The 13608-nt window shown below is 36.1% G+C and overlaps 1 protein-coding gene across 1 annotated transcript; it reads right to left on the bottom strand.

Annotated features, from left to right (window-relative positions):
- Positions 1-1218: 1218 nt before the first annotated feature.
- On the bottom strand, positions 1219-11735 carry LOC139773792 (aminopeptidase N). Its single transcript, XM_071708504.1, has 15 exons — positions 11489-11735; positions 10909-11013; positions 10558-10817; positions 10069-10263; positions 9670-9810; positions 8751-9086; positions 8525-8675; positions 8222-8348; positions 7692-7782; positions 7230-7413; positions 5951-6161; positions 5396-5673; positions 4748-4947; positions 2728-2904; positions 1219-2319 (listed from the first exon to the last, which is right to left on the bottom strand). The coding sequence occupies exons 2-15, from the start codon at positions 10990-10992 to the stop codon at positions 1824-1826; spliced, it is 2931 nt and encodes a 976-aa protein (XP_071564605.1). The 5' UTR covers positions 10993-11013; positions 11489-11735; the 3' UTR covers positions 1219-1823.
- Between the last annotated feature and the right edge of the window lie 1873 nt (positions 11736-13608).

Here is a 13608-nt window from a genome sequence, read left to right as displayed (position 1 = left end):
TTAATGAGTAATTCGCGTTACTTTCCAACTCTGTGTATAATTTACAAAAATATAAGGGAAATTAGGTTAAAATGATTTATTTGATACAGTTCTGAGAGAGAAAAGAACAGTTTCAGCAATTTTTGATTAAAAAAAATGTGGAACGATTTTTACTTCATATAATTTATAAAAATATAAGGGAAATTAGGTTAAAACGATTTATTTGATGCAGTTCTGAAAAGAACAGTTTTATAAATTTTTTATAAAAAAAAAATGTGGAACGATTTTTACTTCATCGAAGACGTTAAGCGTCAGTTTCGCCACTCTTCTCAGTCAGTATCGTTCCAATATATGTAACCATTATAAACTAACCATTATAAACTCCGCTCGTTTGTCCTAGAGTCGACGACGTCGCATACTTGTAGCCTGACACAGTGTTGCTATACGTGATGTACTCTAGGAAAATTATGGTTACATATCGCGACGTCATCTACGTACTCCGTAGCTCATACACGTGTCGCTACAAGTACGGTTTGAAGGTTCTTAAAAACTTGCATATATACTATAAAACAAGTATGAAAGCATTATCGAGAAAATAGTCAAAATAGTCAGGATTTCAGAGAAGCCTGACTAATAGCCATCTAGTGGCTGATGAGAGATTTACTAGACGACACTAGACAAAAAAGTGTTTCCTTGCTTGTATCACGAAAGGAATCACTCGAAATGTTAAATGCATTTTATTGGTCCTCGATATACGTAACATTTCGTAAAATTTTATATAGTTAGCACGGAAAACTATACGGAAGCGATTACAAGACTATTATTTTGATCGTTAAAACTAAATCTACGTGACTTTGACGCAGATTATTTGTATAATGGCACCCTTGAACTGTCATTAAATATTTTGAAATTAGGACAATTGAGATAAATTACAGGGCTACACTACACTTATAACGCCATGCGTTTAAAGGTCCAAATTCGGCAGCCAATTTCTTTTCTTTGTATGTAGTATACAGAGTTGGGACCGTTACTTCAAGAAAAGTTACGCGTTATCGTTACCGTTATTCGTTATTCGTTACTAATTTTAAAAAGTAACAACTCTGATATATATAAAATAATCATTTATAAATTTATGTAAATTAACGACCACAGACTGCTTTTCCTAACATATGTTAAATATATGTATACAATAATTACTGATCGAATAAATAACGTTATACCCCCGATAAAATCCCAACATTATATAATATTAATTTTATTTATCGAAACAAACTTTACATTAAATCTTAATTAAATTATCTCTTAATTACGAGCGATGCTTTCGTTTATTTTTTCCTGAGAAGAACGCGTACTCTTCAACCGTCTGTAAAACAAATGTGTCACGAGCGATGTCGATCTTTATTCGTTTTACAAAAATAAAAATTTAAATCTATAATACAACATATTACTTTTTCGAAATCGGCATTTCTAAATTACTCTATCTGTAAAAGGGGAAGGGGAGGAAAAGGAATGTTACATTTGTCGCATTTTTAATCACGCTGTCACGTCTTCCAATCGGTCGATCGGACTTTCCAAATCATTGCATTATGTTTGATTTAAGAATCGTTGCAGATTATACATCCACCACATCAATTTTAATGAAAATTAGATATAAGGGAACAAAGAGTTATTGTGCGATGCGATCTATCTATTTGTCAAGCAAGCGAAGATACCATTATAATTATATAATTATGGTTGAGAAAAAACAAATTGGATATCTCGGAGCAGGTGAGAGAAGATATAAGATTAAAAATACTATCTTTATAGATCGAGAACGCCGTAACGCCGGACTCAAGTTCGCTTTTTCATCCGTGGAATTGGCTCGTATCTTGCTGTTTGATTATCGTTGTACTGTTGATCGGTACGGCGGTCGTGGAAATAATGGGCGCGGACATCGAAGCCGCGATCGCCTCCAGGTCCTCCTTAGGTAGATTCTCCACGAGCCAGCTATCGATCACAGGCACGTTCTCCTCGTTCCATTTAGTCTCCTGATTAATGACCCTGAGCGCCTTCTTGATGATGGCGTCCGCCGATTCGAATTCGTCCTTGTGATCGATATAGAACTTGGTCACCATATCGTAGCCCTCCTGCGTGTTGAACGACGACGTGGCGAAATTGACGATGCCGTCCCAGAGGAAGGTCTTGTTCCCGAATTGCTCCTTCACGGTGTACCAATGCTCGAGCAGGAAGTTGAACAGGGTTTTGTAGCCGGTCGCGCTGCCGGTCATCATACTGAAGATCAGGTGGATGTCCGCGTCCGTGAAATTCTCATTCCGGTCCAGCACGGCCACTTGCAGCAGTCTGATGAGGCGGACGCGAAACCGAAGCGATATTAATATTTATTTATCATTAACGTATTTATTCATTTACTCAAGGAAATTATCTCGTCTGTCTTACGAAGAATATAGTCGAACAAATTTAATTTGCATTAACAAGACAAACACTTGCATTTAATTTTTCCTTATTCAAATAGCGTACGTATTCGAACTTTTAAGTGATCCATCTTACTTAAACGGCGCGAGCTCAGTTTAAGTAAAATGGATCATTTAACTAAGCTCGCCGGGAACGACGAGGAAAATAGTCCTCGAGAACTTCGAGAAAATTGCATTTAACAACTTGTTTGATTGTATGCTACGAGAAAGAGGATTTATTTGAAGCTGAAAGCTCTGTATATTTTGAATACCGTAAATTTTGTGACACTATACCGACCTTTCGATCTTGTTTGCATCCTTCGGACACCCGGCGAGGGTCTTCAGTAGGTAGGTGCGCTCGTTCTGCTTCCTAGCCAGACTGGTCTTTGGGAAATTTATGACGCGCTGCAGTCCGAACTCCCATTCCTCGTCGGTGCCCCATTTGAACACGGGGCAGAGGAATTTATTGGCGACCCTGCAAAGTGTCATTCTTATGAGTTCGTTAATAATGCTTTCCGTTATCGATAAAACGTGAGATTCTTTTAACAAGTTTGTTTAAAACACTTTAATTAAACTACGTGAACTGAAATGGTTGAGTATGCATATAGTAAATTTCTCGAGTAAGTTAATTAACCCTAGGTATACACATTTATTTTTCGCATACGTAGATGACACACTGGGGTCTGGAGAACCCCTGCTACATTTTTCATTAGAACTTTTGAGAAAATAATCGTATTTTGATTGCCTTTTTTTTCTTCAGATCGTAAATAAACTGGAAAATGTGCACGTTTATTCAGAATTAGCCTAAAATTATAATAAGTACTAATAAACACGTGTGAAAAATTGTAATCACTAAGTGTAGAGAAAACGTCATTTTACTCTAATTGCTTAAAAAATTCATATCTTCTTTGCTAATAGAGATAATCAAGAAAACTTTGCAGATTTTGAAAGAGCACATTTCAAAGTATAAAAAAAAAACAATTTACCGCTTAAATACTGGAATATTATCATCAAAATTACAAGGCTCCAAAAATAACAAATTTTCTAATTTCTATTTTATAACGGTTTTGCAGTATAAAAGTTAGGATCTTTGTTAAAAAAAACACAAATTCAATGACTTATAATGCACATATTTGCTTATAAGTTATTGAATTTGTATTTTATAAATTTGTATTAATAAAAAGAATAAAAAAACAAAATATAAAAAATCAATCATTTACATAGATTACGTCATCTGTTCAGTGCATTGAGTGCACAACAAAGATCGATGAGAATCACATTGGAATCACGAAGAATTATACACCGTAGGCAGACAAATTACGTCTTTTTATCTTTGTCACGTGGACAAAATCCACATCTTGTTTTTTTTTTCTAATTTGTCATCATCTCACGTCGCACATTTTGTCATCCGAATATTCGGTGCCTAACACGCTCTCAATGAATAGTCGTACAGACGTACGTAATGTCATCGATTGTAATTGTCGCATCATAAATGGCTTAATTAGCTCAATAGATTTTTCTACAAGTTTCCATTATTTATCCATAGAACAATATGCAAGTGTAAACTAAACTATGGTATACTTTATGTTCTAACGATCTCGTGCTCAAATCTAGTAAAACCGATAACAATATTTTTATGAAAAATAATAGGAATATAATTAGATATTGTTTTGAATATAGATTTACACTATAAACTCTAATAAAATGAATTAGAAAGTATACTTGCTTGTAAAAAAAAATGCACGAAATACATATTGGGGTCCGAGAGACCCCAGTTTTACTTTAGGTGTTAATTATACAGGCCCACAAAAAAAGAAAAGCTGTCTGCGCCATGGACTAGACCATGGTATTCCCATGTATTTTCGCCTGCTGAAACCGAATATGACCTCAGGTTTGCCCCTACACGTCAGGATTTTTTTCTACAGCCAAAAAAAAGGTGTTTCGTAGGGGCAAAACACCTTGTTTTTGACTGTAGAAAAAAATCCTGACGTGTAGGGGCAAAACTGAGGTCATATTCGGTTTTAGCAGGCGAAAATACGTGGGAATACCATGGTCTAGTCCATAGCGCAGACAGCTTTTCTTTTTTTGTGGGCCTGTGATTGCAGAACCAACAAATAACTGATTGGTTTGGCAGTTGCTGGCTATTGAAGAGACTTCAAACTTTGTTTACAAGGCGATCCTACCTTCCCCCTCCCCTATTTATTTATTCTACCAATGGTAGAGTTTCAAAATTTAACTGGGGTCCCGAAGACCCCAGTGGATACCTAGGGTTAATTGTTCGAGTCATAATTCGCTTTTTGACGATTTTGGACACTGACGGGTTTCCTTTATCCGGCTCCTCGTCGGTCAACCATTTTTTGAATTGATCCCTGGCTTCCTTAACGCAAGGTTCGTATCCAGCACGGCAAAGGAAGTTCTGCATAAGACCGCGCATGTGAGTTCTCCAGGAAGGTTCATTAGGTTTTGGATTATCTCCAAGTTGCAAGTAGAGAGGCTTCAATAAGTTTCGAATGTACGCCTGAAATTAAGTATATTTTATTTAATTACTTATCGAGGCACAAAATGTGATACTTTTAGTGAATAAATTGAAGTCGGAAACTGCATATATATGAAATAATGAATTTTAAAACAAAATAATAAAAATAATAGGAAAAGAAGAAGAAAGAAGACTAATTAAAGTTAATAAAGCAAATGTGTATACATGTGCTAGTTAACATTTACTGAGTTTACTAGTATAGATATTGTGCGAAATATGGTGTTACGTAATTTCGGGCGATCAATATTTAATGTGAATGTCTCCTTCAAATTATTTAATATATAAACGTTTAATAATGTCAACACTGATTGTGTCTACTGCGAATTCTGCTAACGTTAACATTGGATATATCTACACCTATTTTGTCATTTAACGTTGGTATTGAATATTGATTACTTTATTGAATCAGTAAAAAATAACGTTTTCTCACCTCGAATTTCAAATATACGTCCAAGCCCTCGATCCGCCGACCGACATGATGAATCATTGTGAATACCGGTTCCCAAACCACGTGGTTCTTTTCTTCCTTGAGGAAGAGAGTCATGTTCATCGCGATGCCGAAGCACAGCTCGCCGGCGTACGCCAAGTTCCACGCGTCGTGCAGAAGCTTCGCCCTGGTTAATGGCGGTATCTTCTCGCGATTTGGCCCTCGCAGATATTGCGACAACATCTTCCAGTTGCACGGGTCGTAATTCACCGGGAACATTCCTGCGAAGAAATATTACTAATTGTTAAAAAGAAAAAGACAATTTTTTGCGTTTTCGCGACATACGATATCTCTTAAATATCTTGATTTAATCTATGATAATAAATTTTTCTTAAATGTTTGAAGTTGTAACATTTATGGGATATATCAGAGAAATTAAATGACAATTGTAATACAAAAATGTAAAATGTAATATATCGAAACAGAAATCATTGTTTCAATAAATACCATTAATGTTGTAATTTGCCGTTAAAAAAATTACAAAAAATATCCATCTACCTATTTCTTCGGGATTGACAATGATGAAATTATTTTTGTTGGTGATGTCTGTGATAGTGAAATTCTTCGGTACGGTTTCTTTTTTCAGCCATACGGTCGGTTTGGTATTGTCAAAGTTTAATTTATCTTGTGCCTGCATCACGATCGGGATGTCCCATTGATATGACACTTTGGCCGTCGATTGCGGTGGTATATCTCTCAGATAGACTTTCTAGAAACGCGAACAAGATATTATGAAAGAGGATATACACAATAAGAATTTTTTTAAATTTTATTTTTTAGGAAAAATTTAAATTAAAATTTTCACACATATTATTGTCTTTTTATCTACCATAAGTATTTATGTAAATAATTATGTGTAAAATAAAGTGACAAAATATTTAATAAATTTGAAATAAGATAATCTAAAAATTTTTTAACTTAATGTACTAGATAGGAATTTTATAATATACTAGATAACTAACAATTTAATAATTATAATCCAAAAATATAAAGGTCTGCCAATGGGCGAATTTCACGAGCATTCGCAAATTAAATCTGTTATATATTTTATATTTTTGTTAAACAAATTTCGTTACGCAAATTACATGGAAATTACGACTTCTTCTAACTAATTTATGTGTTTCTATAGAAGCGAGGCGTCTGCAAGTATTGCGCAACACATGTTTGTAACGCACTAAACGCATTAGTCCTTGATTTTACTATTGCTTTGAAACGATGCGATTATTGTAACGCGTGTAGCTTCGGAGATTAAACATGCTTGTTAATGTAATCAGTTAACAAGCATTATTTCTTTATGACCAAGCTTATTAACGCTTATATTTCTTCTGCGGAAAACAACATATTTTGTTCCGAATAAAGAAACAGTGCATTTTACAATTAACTTAATGGTTGCGCATAATCATGTAATAATATTTTATATTATTATTTAAAGTAAAATATACGTTAATGTTTTTATCAAAATTACATCTTTATTTATTCTAGCATATACGCATTTTACTTTTAAATTTCTTAAATAAGTAATAAAGTATTTAATAATTTCTTCATCAATTTTATTCAATAAAGCCATTCAGCATAATAGAATCAGTATTACTGATCTCGCATTACTCTTTGTTAATTCCCGCCATTGAAACAAATGTAACTTCCGACGAGAGGAATGCTTCAACCGCGAGTAAATAGCATATACGTGGTCATCTTCGTTGCTTTATCAATGCGAAAATCGCGTCTGCCTTCCCGCGTCGCGCGTCCTTGCAGGAAATAACGCTTTTGTCCAGCTTACCTGAGTGAGATTAATTTTTCCAGTTTCGTAATCGCGAATGACCGTGACCAACGGCACTCTGTCCCGATTGATCCACGAAGCGGCGATGCCGTTGATGGTCAGACCTGGTGGCAGATTGTTCGTCTCGTTCGCCACGTCGTTCAGATAAGTGAAGATATCATTGGCGAAAAAGGTTCTGTGATTTCTAAACATGAAAGGCGATATTTCGAGATATATAGAGTCTGCGAACGATCTGTTGTGAAGAAAAATAGTCGGGAAGCAGTGCGTAACAAAAATAACTTGAAAAAATCTCAATTGCCTTGGGAGAATCCTCAACTGCTTACGAACTTCGATAAAAACTTAAAAACTTAATTTACTTTTGTATTATGGAAAGACGGACGTTTGCTTTTAGGTAAAAACGCTAAATTGTCGAATCTAATTGTAGAATCTGCTTCCCAACTAATTGATGGAGGCAATTACTACTCTTTCGATTGCTGATGGAAGAAATTTCTCAAGCTCCTCTGGAACAAGTCGCGCCCAAGAGTGTAATTAAGCATTCGGAAAACCAACTCGGCTGTAAAATTCAAAAGGTGAGAGATAATTAGTTTCATTAATTTATATAATCACTCAAGATTTTAATTTTACTTGAATTAAATACACAATTATTTGTTAGTCATTATTTTCTTTTTTATATTGTTATTTCTGTTTATAATTAAATTTTCTTTTTATATTGTGATGCAAATTTTTTCTTCGAATGTTAGCTTCGTGAGTAATATGGACCCCAAGCTATCGATCAAGCCTACTTAGAACTTGATCCGTTTCACTCGTTATCGAGATCTCAACATCTCGGGTACTCGCAACTCGCAACCCGTCGCGTCGCGTAAAAGAGTCACGGTTCGGTCTCGCTCCGCGTGTACTTGGCGCGAGACACTACCGTGTCTCTTGATATAAATTATAATATATTTTTCATCGTATTATAAAAGCACTTAATTATTGTAATTTATTTTAATTACCTTTTGTCCATGTTGCTTCTTGCCTGATGCCAGCCACTCTTGAGAAAGGTGCCGTTTGCGCAAATTCGTAATATAGAGGATACAACATCGTCATTGGCCATTTTCCTTGCGTCTCGTTTGGATTGAGCTGTTCAAAATACATAATTAGTTTCTCTGGAATTAACAATATCGCGATTTTTATTATAACTAACACAGAGTTTATAATATAACAATATTTTATAATAATTACGAAAGTGCTTCTTTAATATATTTACAATCGTAAAAGATATCACTATACAATTAAAAGTAAAATCGCAGACTTACATCGATTGTCGCCATGGATGCCAAGAACGAGTTAAGAGCTTTGTTAATCGGCGCATCGTTTCGCTGGTACGGTGTAACGGATTGACCGATCCATTGGTAGAGAAGCTCGTACGTAGTGGTCCAGATCAGAGAGCTGCTGAGTTCACTTTCCCTGAAAGAAGATATTTTATTTTATACATGCCACCTTTGCGGAGGTGTAGAATTATCCTTGTAGATTTGTATGTACTTGAAAAACATGAGACCCCAATTGTCGGAAGCTTTGGAAATGCTGTAAAGCGGAATCGCCATTACGTCCAATTTCGGTAAGCCGATGGAGCTGTTGAAGTAATCTTGTAAATAATTCACGATTTTCACAACTTTGTTGGGAACATTAACCAGCGACTCCATGAATTCTTTACGGCCCCAAACCTTCACCTGCAGCTTCTTTCCATCCATCTCGTTAACTTCATTTGTCGGCTCGATGTTCTGCAGATCCGAGATCATGAGGGCGAATTGATTCGTCGACATTCGAGGTGTCTCCGCGAACTCTTCCTCGATCTTGTCGGACGACTCGTGCCGAGAGCTTAAAAGAAGACAAAAATTAAAAGTAATATTTAATTATCAGTAGACTGGCTCCAAAACTAAAGCTAACAATTTATAAAACTCAAGTGATATTTTTTTTACACTTGGAAATCGATGCAGCCCGGCGTAATGGGAGTGAAAAAGTTCGATATTAAAAGTAATATTTAATTATCAGTAGACTGGCTCCAAAACTAAAGCTAACAATTTATAAAACTCAAGTGATATTTTTTTTACACTTGGAAATCGATGCAGCCCGGCGTAATGGAAGTGAAAAAGTTCTATATTAATTAGATGACAGCTCATGTGCATTCACTTGCAATCCATTTATTCCGCGTTTTCCGCGTCTTTCTATTAATTTTAGCAATAAATCCTCGCAATTTGTTAGATCTCAATTTTAGCCTCGATAGACTGTTGTTGTATAATTAAACGTAGGCTGCGATTGGACATATACGTTATTATCAGCATCAGCCGTAGAACTTTTTTTTTTGTTAGGGAGTCCACCAGCTAGTTCTTTATAAAAAAAATCATTATATAAAACTAGTCAATTGTACAACCTCTGATTCTCAAGTCTTCGGTATACGTACATTACCGGCGTGTTCGTGAGTGCCGTTAAGCCTTTAGGATACGATACAGTCAGCTTGAAAGTTGATTTATAGGGTGGCTCGTCCATGCAGGGGAACATCTTCTGCGCGTTGTCTAACTGTAAGTAAGTGGCGATGAAGGGGCTGAAAAATGAGAAGGAAGATAAGTAACGTAAACTTCATTGTCATTCTCACTGCGTTATTCCGTTATTTACAAGAAATCTCTTTATACTCTTTTCAAAAAAATGTTTTATTACCATACAAATGTCTTTAAATTTTTGTAAATTATGAATTACACGCTGTTATTTGGCGAAAAATTCGAAGCACACCGTCGTTTGTCGATTGTATATAATTTTCAAGTTTAATCTTGAAATGTAATGAAAAAATTGTTACTGTACTTACTGTTTTCGACCGTCGGAATCCAAATACGCGCTTTTATATAGGCCAGTAGTCTCATTAAGTGTAAGATTCCCAAGGTACGTGATGTCGACTTCGCAGGCAGTTCCTTCCTTCAGCATTTGTTCCAGATGGATAATGTACCAAGATTTCTTACTCTGCCGCTCGGTCCTTGCGATATTAAAGTACTCATCTGGCGACCTGTGTCACATGTCAAACATTGACAGAATGCGAGATTTTATTATGATTTCGAAGCTCATTGTTATGAACAAACAAATTGTAAGGAAATGTATTTGAGTTCTGCTATTATCGTTATATGAGAATGCAACTAGTAACAATAATTACTAGAATTCTAGTTGAGAGAAATTATTAGATTTATAAAAATTGCTGCTGTAAAAATGCGTACACTTTGCGCAAAAAGTCTAAATCGCTAAATAGCATTTTATATCTAAACTACGAAATTCTTGTGTTAGTTTAATTATTTCATCTGCTTACGCTTCATCAGCCGGTGATTTGATTAGTCTGATGGTGACTAATGAAATCTCAAGATTCGGATGGATGTTCAATGTTATCCTGTCGCTGATATCGTACGCGGTGAAATTGATCTTGACACGACCGTTAAACTGATTGCGCTCGATGAAGGGTATTTTGATATCCACGTGGTAACTGGTCGGCCTAACTTCGTTAGGTAATCTGTACTGACGCATTTTCGTGTAGTAGATATCGTTCAGGTCGATACTGCGCTTCCATCGGCCCTGCGATCAAACGAACAATTTTTTTTATATCCGACAGTCGGATTACCGTGATTACGGTAGATTTTTTTTTTTTAATTCGTTGACACTATACTTCGGCATCACTAATGCTTCGAGGAAGACCGGGCGATATCGCCGATAGTAGAACGAGTCCCGACAGCAACGTTGTCCACATCATGGTGAATGGCACAGAGTGAACCTGAATATTGTAGTTGGTATTCAATGTAAAATTATTTAAACGTTTACTTGCTTAGTTAATTCGATAGGAAGCGGTTTGGAGTCAAGTAAAAAGTTCGGTGCCACAACAGTCAAGATTTCTTATCTTTTTAAGAACTCGATGAAATTAATATATTAAGTTCAGAAGAATAAATTAGATTTTGAATTTTTAATTTCATCGTCGCGTCGCTAAATTAACGTAATTAAAATAAATCGGAGATAAAATAAAGTAACATTGTGCTAATTGAAGAGCGTAATAGTCCTTTCTTAAAAACTTGGAGAAAATTAAATTTTTTCAAAGATCTAAAAAGATGGATCAAGTCATCCTTGCACTTCTCGGTTGTATAATCTTAATAAAATTTTGTACTGCTTCCATGAATGGAGTATTCTGACACTTCGTAGAAAGGATTTACTTCGCGTTATGGAGAATCGCGGGTTAATCGATTCCGGGTGCTTACGGCGTGTTATCCTCGCGGCAGGCGTGCACGCCTGAGGGACGCAGAGGACGATCTGTCAGCGGCGCGCGATCGCGGTTTACCAAGAGCTTACACGGATATCACCGCGGTACCGCGGTACCGCTGTACCGCGCCGCGCCGGTTGACCTTGATACCCCTTTAAAAAGAGGCGACTTCCTCTGGGAAGAGACGAGTTCGGGAGGATTTCTGGGAACGACCGCGTGATAGCGTGGCCGCGGGCGAACTGTCGCCTGGGTGGTTCCACGTTCGTACGGCTTGGTGCGCCAAAAAGCGGCGGAAACGCGCGGAAAAACGCGCCGGGTGCCAGTCCCGCGTGATGTAACACCCCGAGAATCGGATTCAGATCCACTTAGGGCAAATCGGCCGGGGGGGATCGTCCATCCATTATTCAATTTGACGATCGCGGCCGTCGTGTTGCTGAAGGGGAGCCTAATCGCGGCGGAGTCAATCCGGATGCGACGAAGAGAGACGACGACGTCAACGGCCAATCTGCGGTCAACGGTGTCGACCATCAAATGGGGAACAAAGTGCGTCTCGAGCATCGCCTGTTGCAAGGACCTTGGCGCCATTGTGCTCCCCTTTGGACTCACTCCGTGCCAGCGTGCGTACTTGTCTGTATTACGTCGTCATCGCCGATGACACGTGCCGTCGATCTGCGTGCCGGCTCCTGGTACCGACCCCGGACCAAGCCCAATGTGCACTTGGACTACGATACCATATCGCCTTAATTGAACTTGATGGAGTGTTTTTGTTCGCGAGTTCTTCTGTCGCTGGGATTCTCGCGCAATAACTGGGTTAGTTCGAAGCTATAATCGAGGACGCGACAACTACGAATTCGACAATGTCATCTGTATGATATCTTATATATTTTAGAAGAATATTGACAATGAAATTTGGGAGACATCTATATGTACTTGAAGTCGGAGCAAAAATTAAAAAATATGCTCTAATTAAAAAGGATTATAAAAAGATAAATATTTATACAGGGTGGGTGATAATTCGTAGTACAACCGAAAATAAGGTTCTCGTTTCAAAATAATCGAAATTATAATAGAGTAATTTTTTTTTCGTAGGCTTCGTATGAGACTTCGTTTTCGAAATAAACGACTTTGAAAATCTATGAAGTACACGTGCATTTGACTATATCTCGACTAAAGGATCTCGCTATAGACTGCTATTTCTGATGTTTGTGTTTTTGTTTGGAGATATCAGTAATAATGAATCTTTTAATTTCTTACTTTAAAATTTATTTTAGAAACTATGGAAACTGTTGGCCTTCTTGTTGAATACAAAGTTGTGCTCTTTTAATTACAGACTCATAAATTTTTGCGTTGTCTATAGTAGCAAGCTGCAGCGGATGCATTACCGCCATAAGCTTGTTCTCGGTTGTACTACAAATTACCACCCACCCTGTATATAAAAAATAAAATTATAACAAAAAAAATAAATTTAAAATTAATGAACAAATAACAAAAGACAAAAAAGGTTGCAGAATGAAATTTTTAAGAAAACGGTGAATTCTATGTTTTGTGGCAAAATATACAAGTGCACGAACACAATCTCTAAGATAGAGGATAACAAGAAAAAATAGTTTGTTGACAGTCGAGGTCCGGAACATGCTCTTTGAACTAATCGGAGCACTTCCAGATCTTGACTGTTAAACAAACTGTTTAATTTTTGCAGATAGCAAATTTAGTTTTAGTCTTATATATTTTATTATAAAACACTGAATCACGGAATCACCGTTTTTATAAAAATTTTATTCTGCGACTTCTTTTATTGTTTGTTATTTATTTATTAATTTTAAACTAATTATTTGTTAAAATTTTATTTTATATATATATATATATATATAAATGTATTTTTTAATAATTTTTTAAATATAACGCTAAAAGTTTTTAATTTTTGCTTCAAGAACGCTCCAAACTTCAACTATATGAACATCTTGCATTAGTATTACTGCTGCAAATTGAAAATGCGATAACTTAATTTAATTTTGTTAAATGTCTAATATAGGGTAATCAGAAAAAAAATAGATAACAAATATCTGAAGAATATACTACATTACATGCTCAAAGTATTAAAAATTGTATAAAGAAAAT

The sequence above is a fragment of the Temnothorax nylanderi genome, unplaced genomic scaffold, assembly GCF_030848795.1.
Source record: "Temnothorax nylanderi isolate EJ_2023f unplaced genomic scaffold, tnyl_v1.0 TNYL_tig0069_pilon, whole genome shotgun sequence".
NCBI lineage: Eukaryota > Metazoa > Arthropoda > Insecta > Hymenoptera > Formicidae > Temnothorax > Temnothorax nylanderi.
This window is presented reverse-complemented; position numbering and strand designations above follow the sequence as displayed.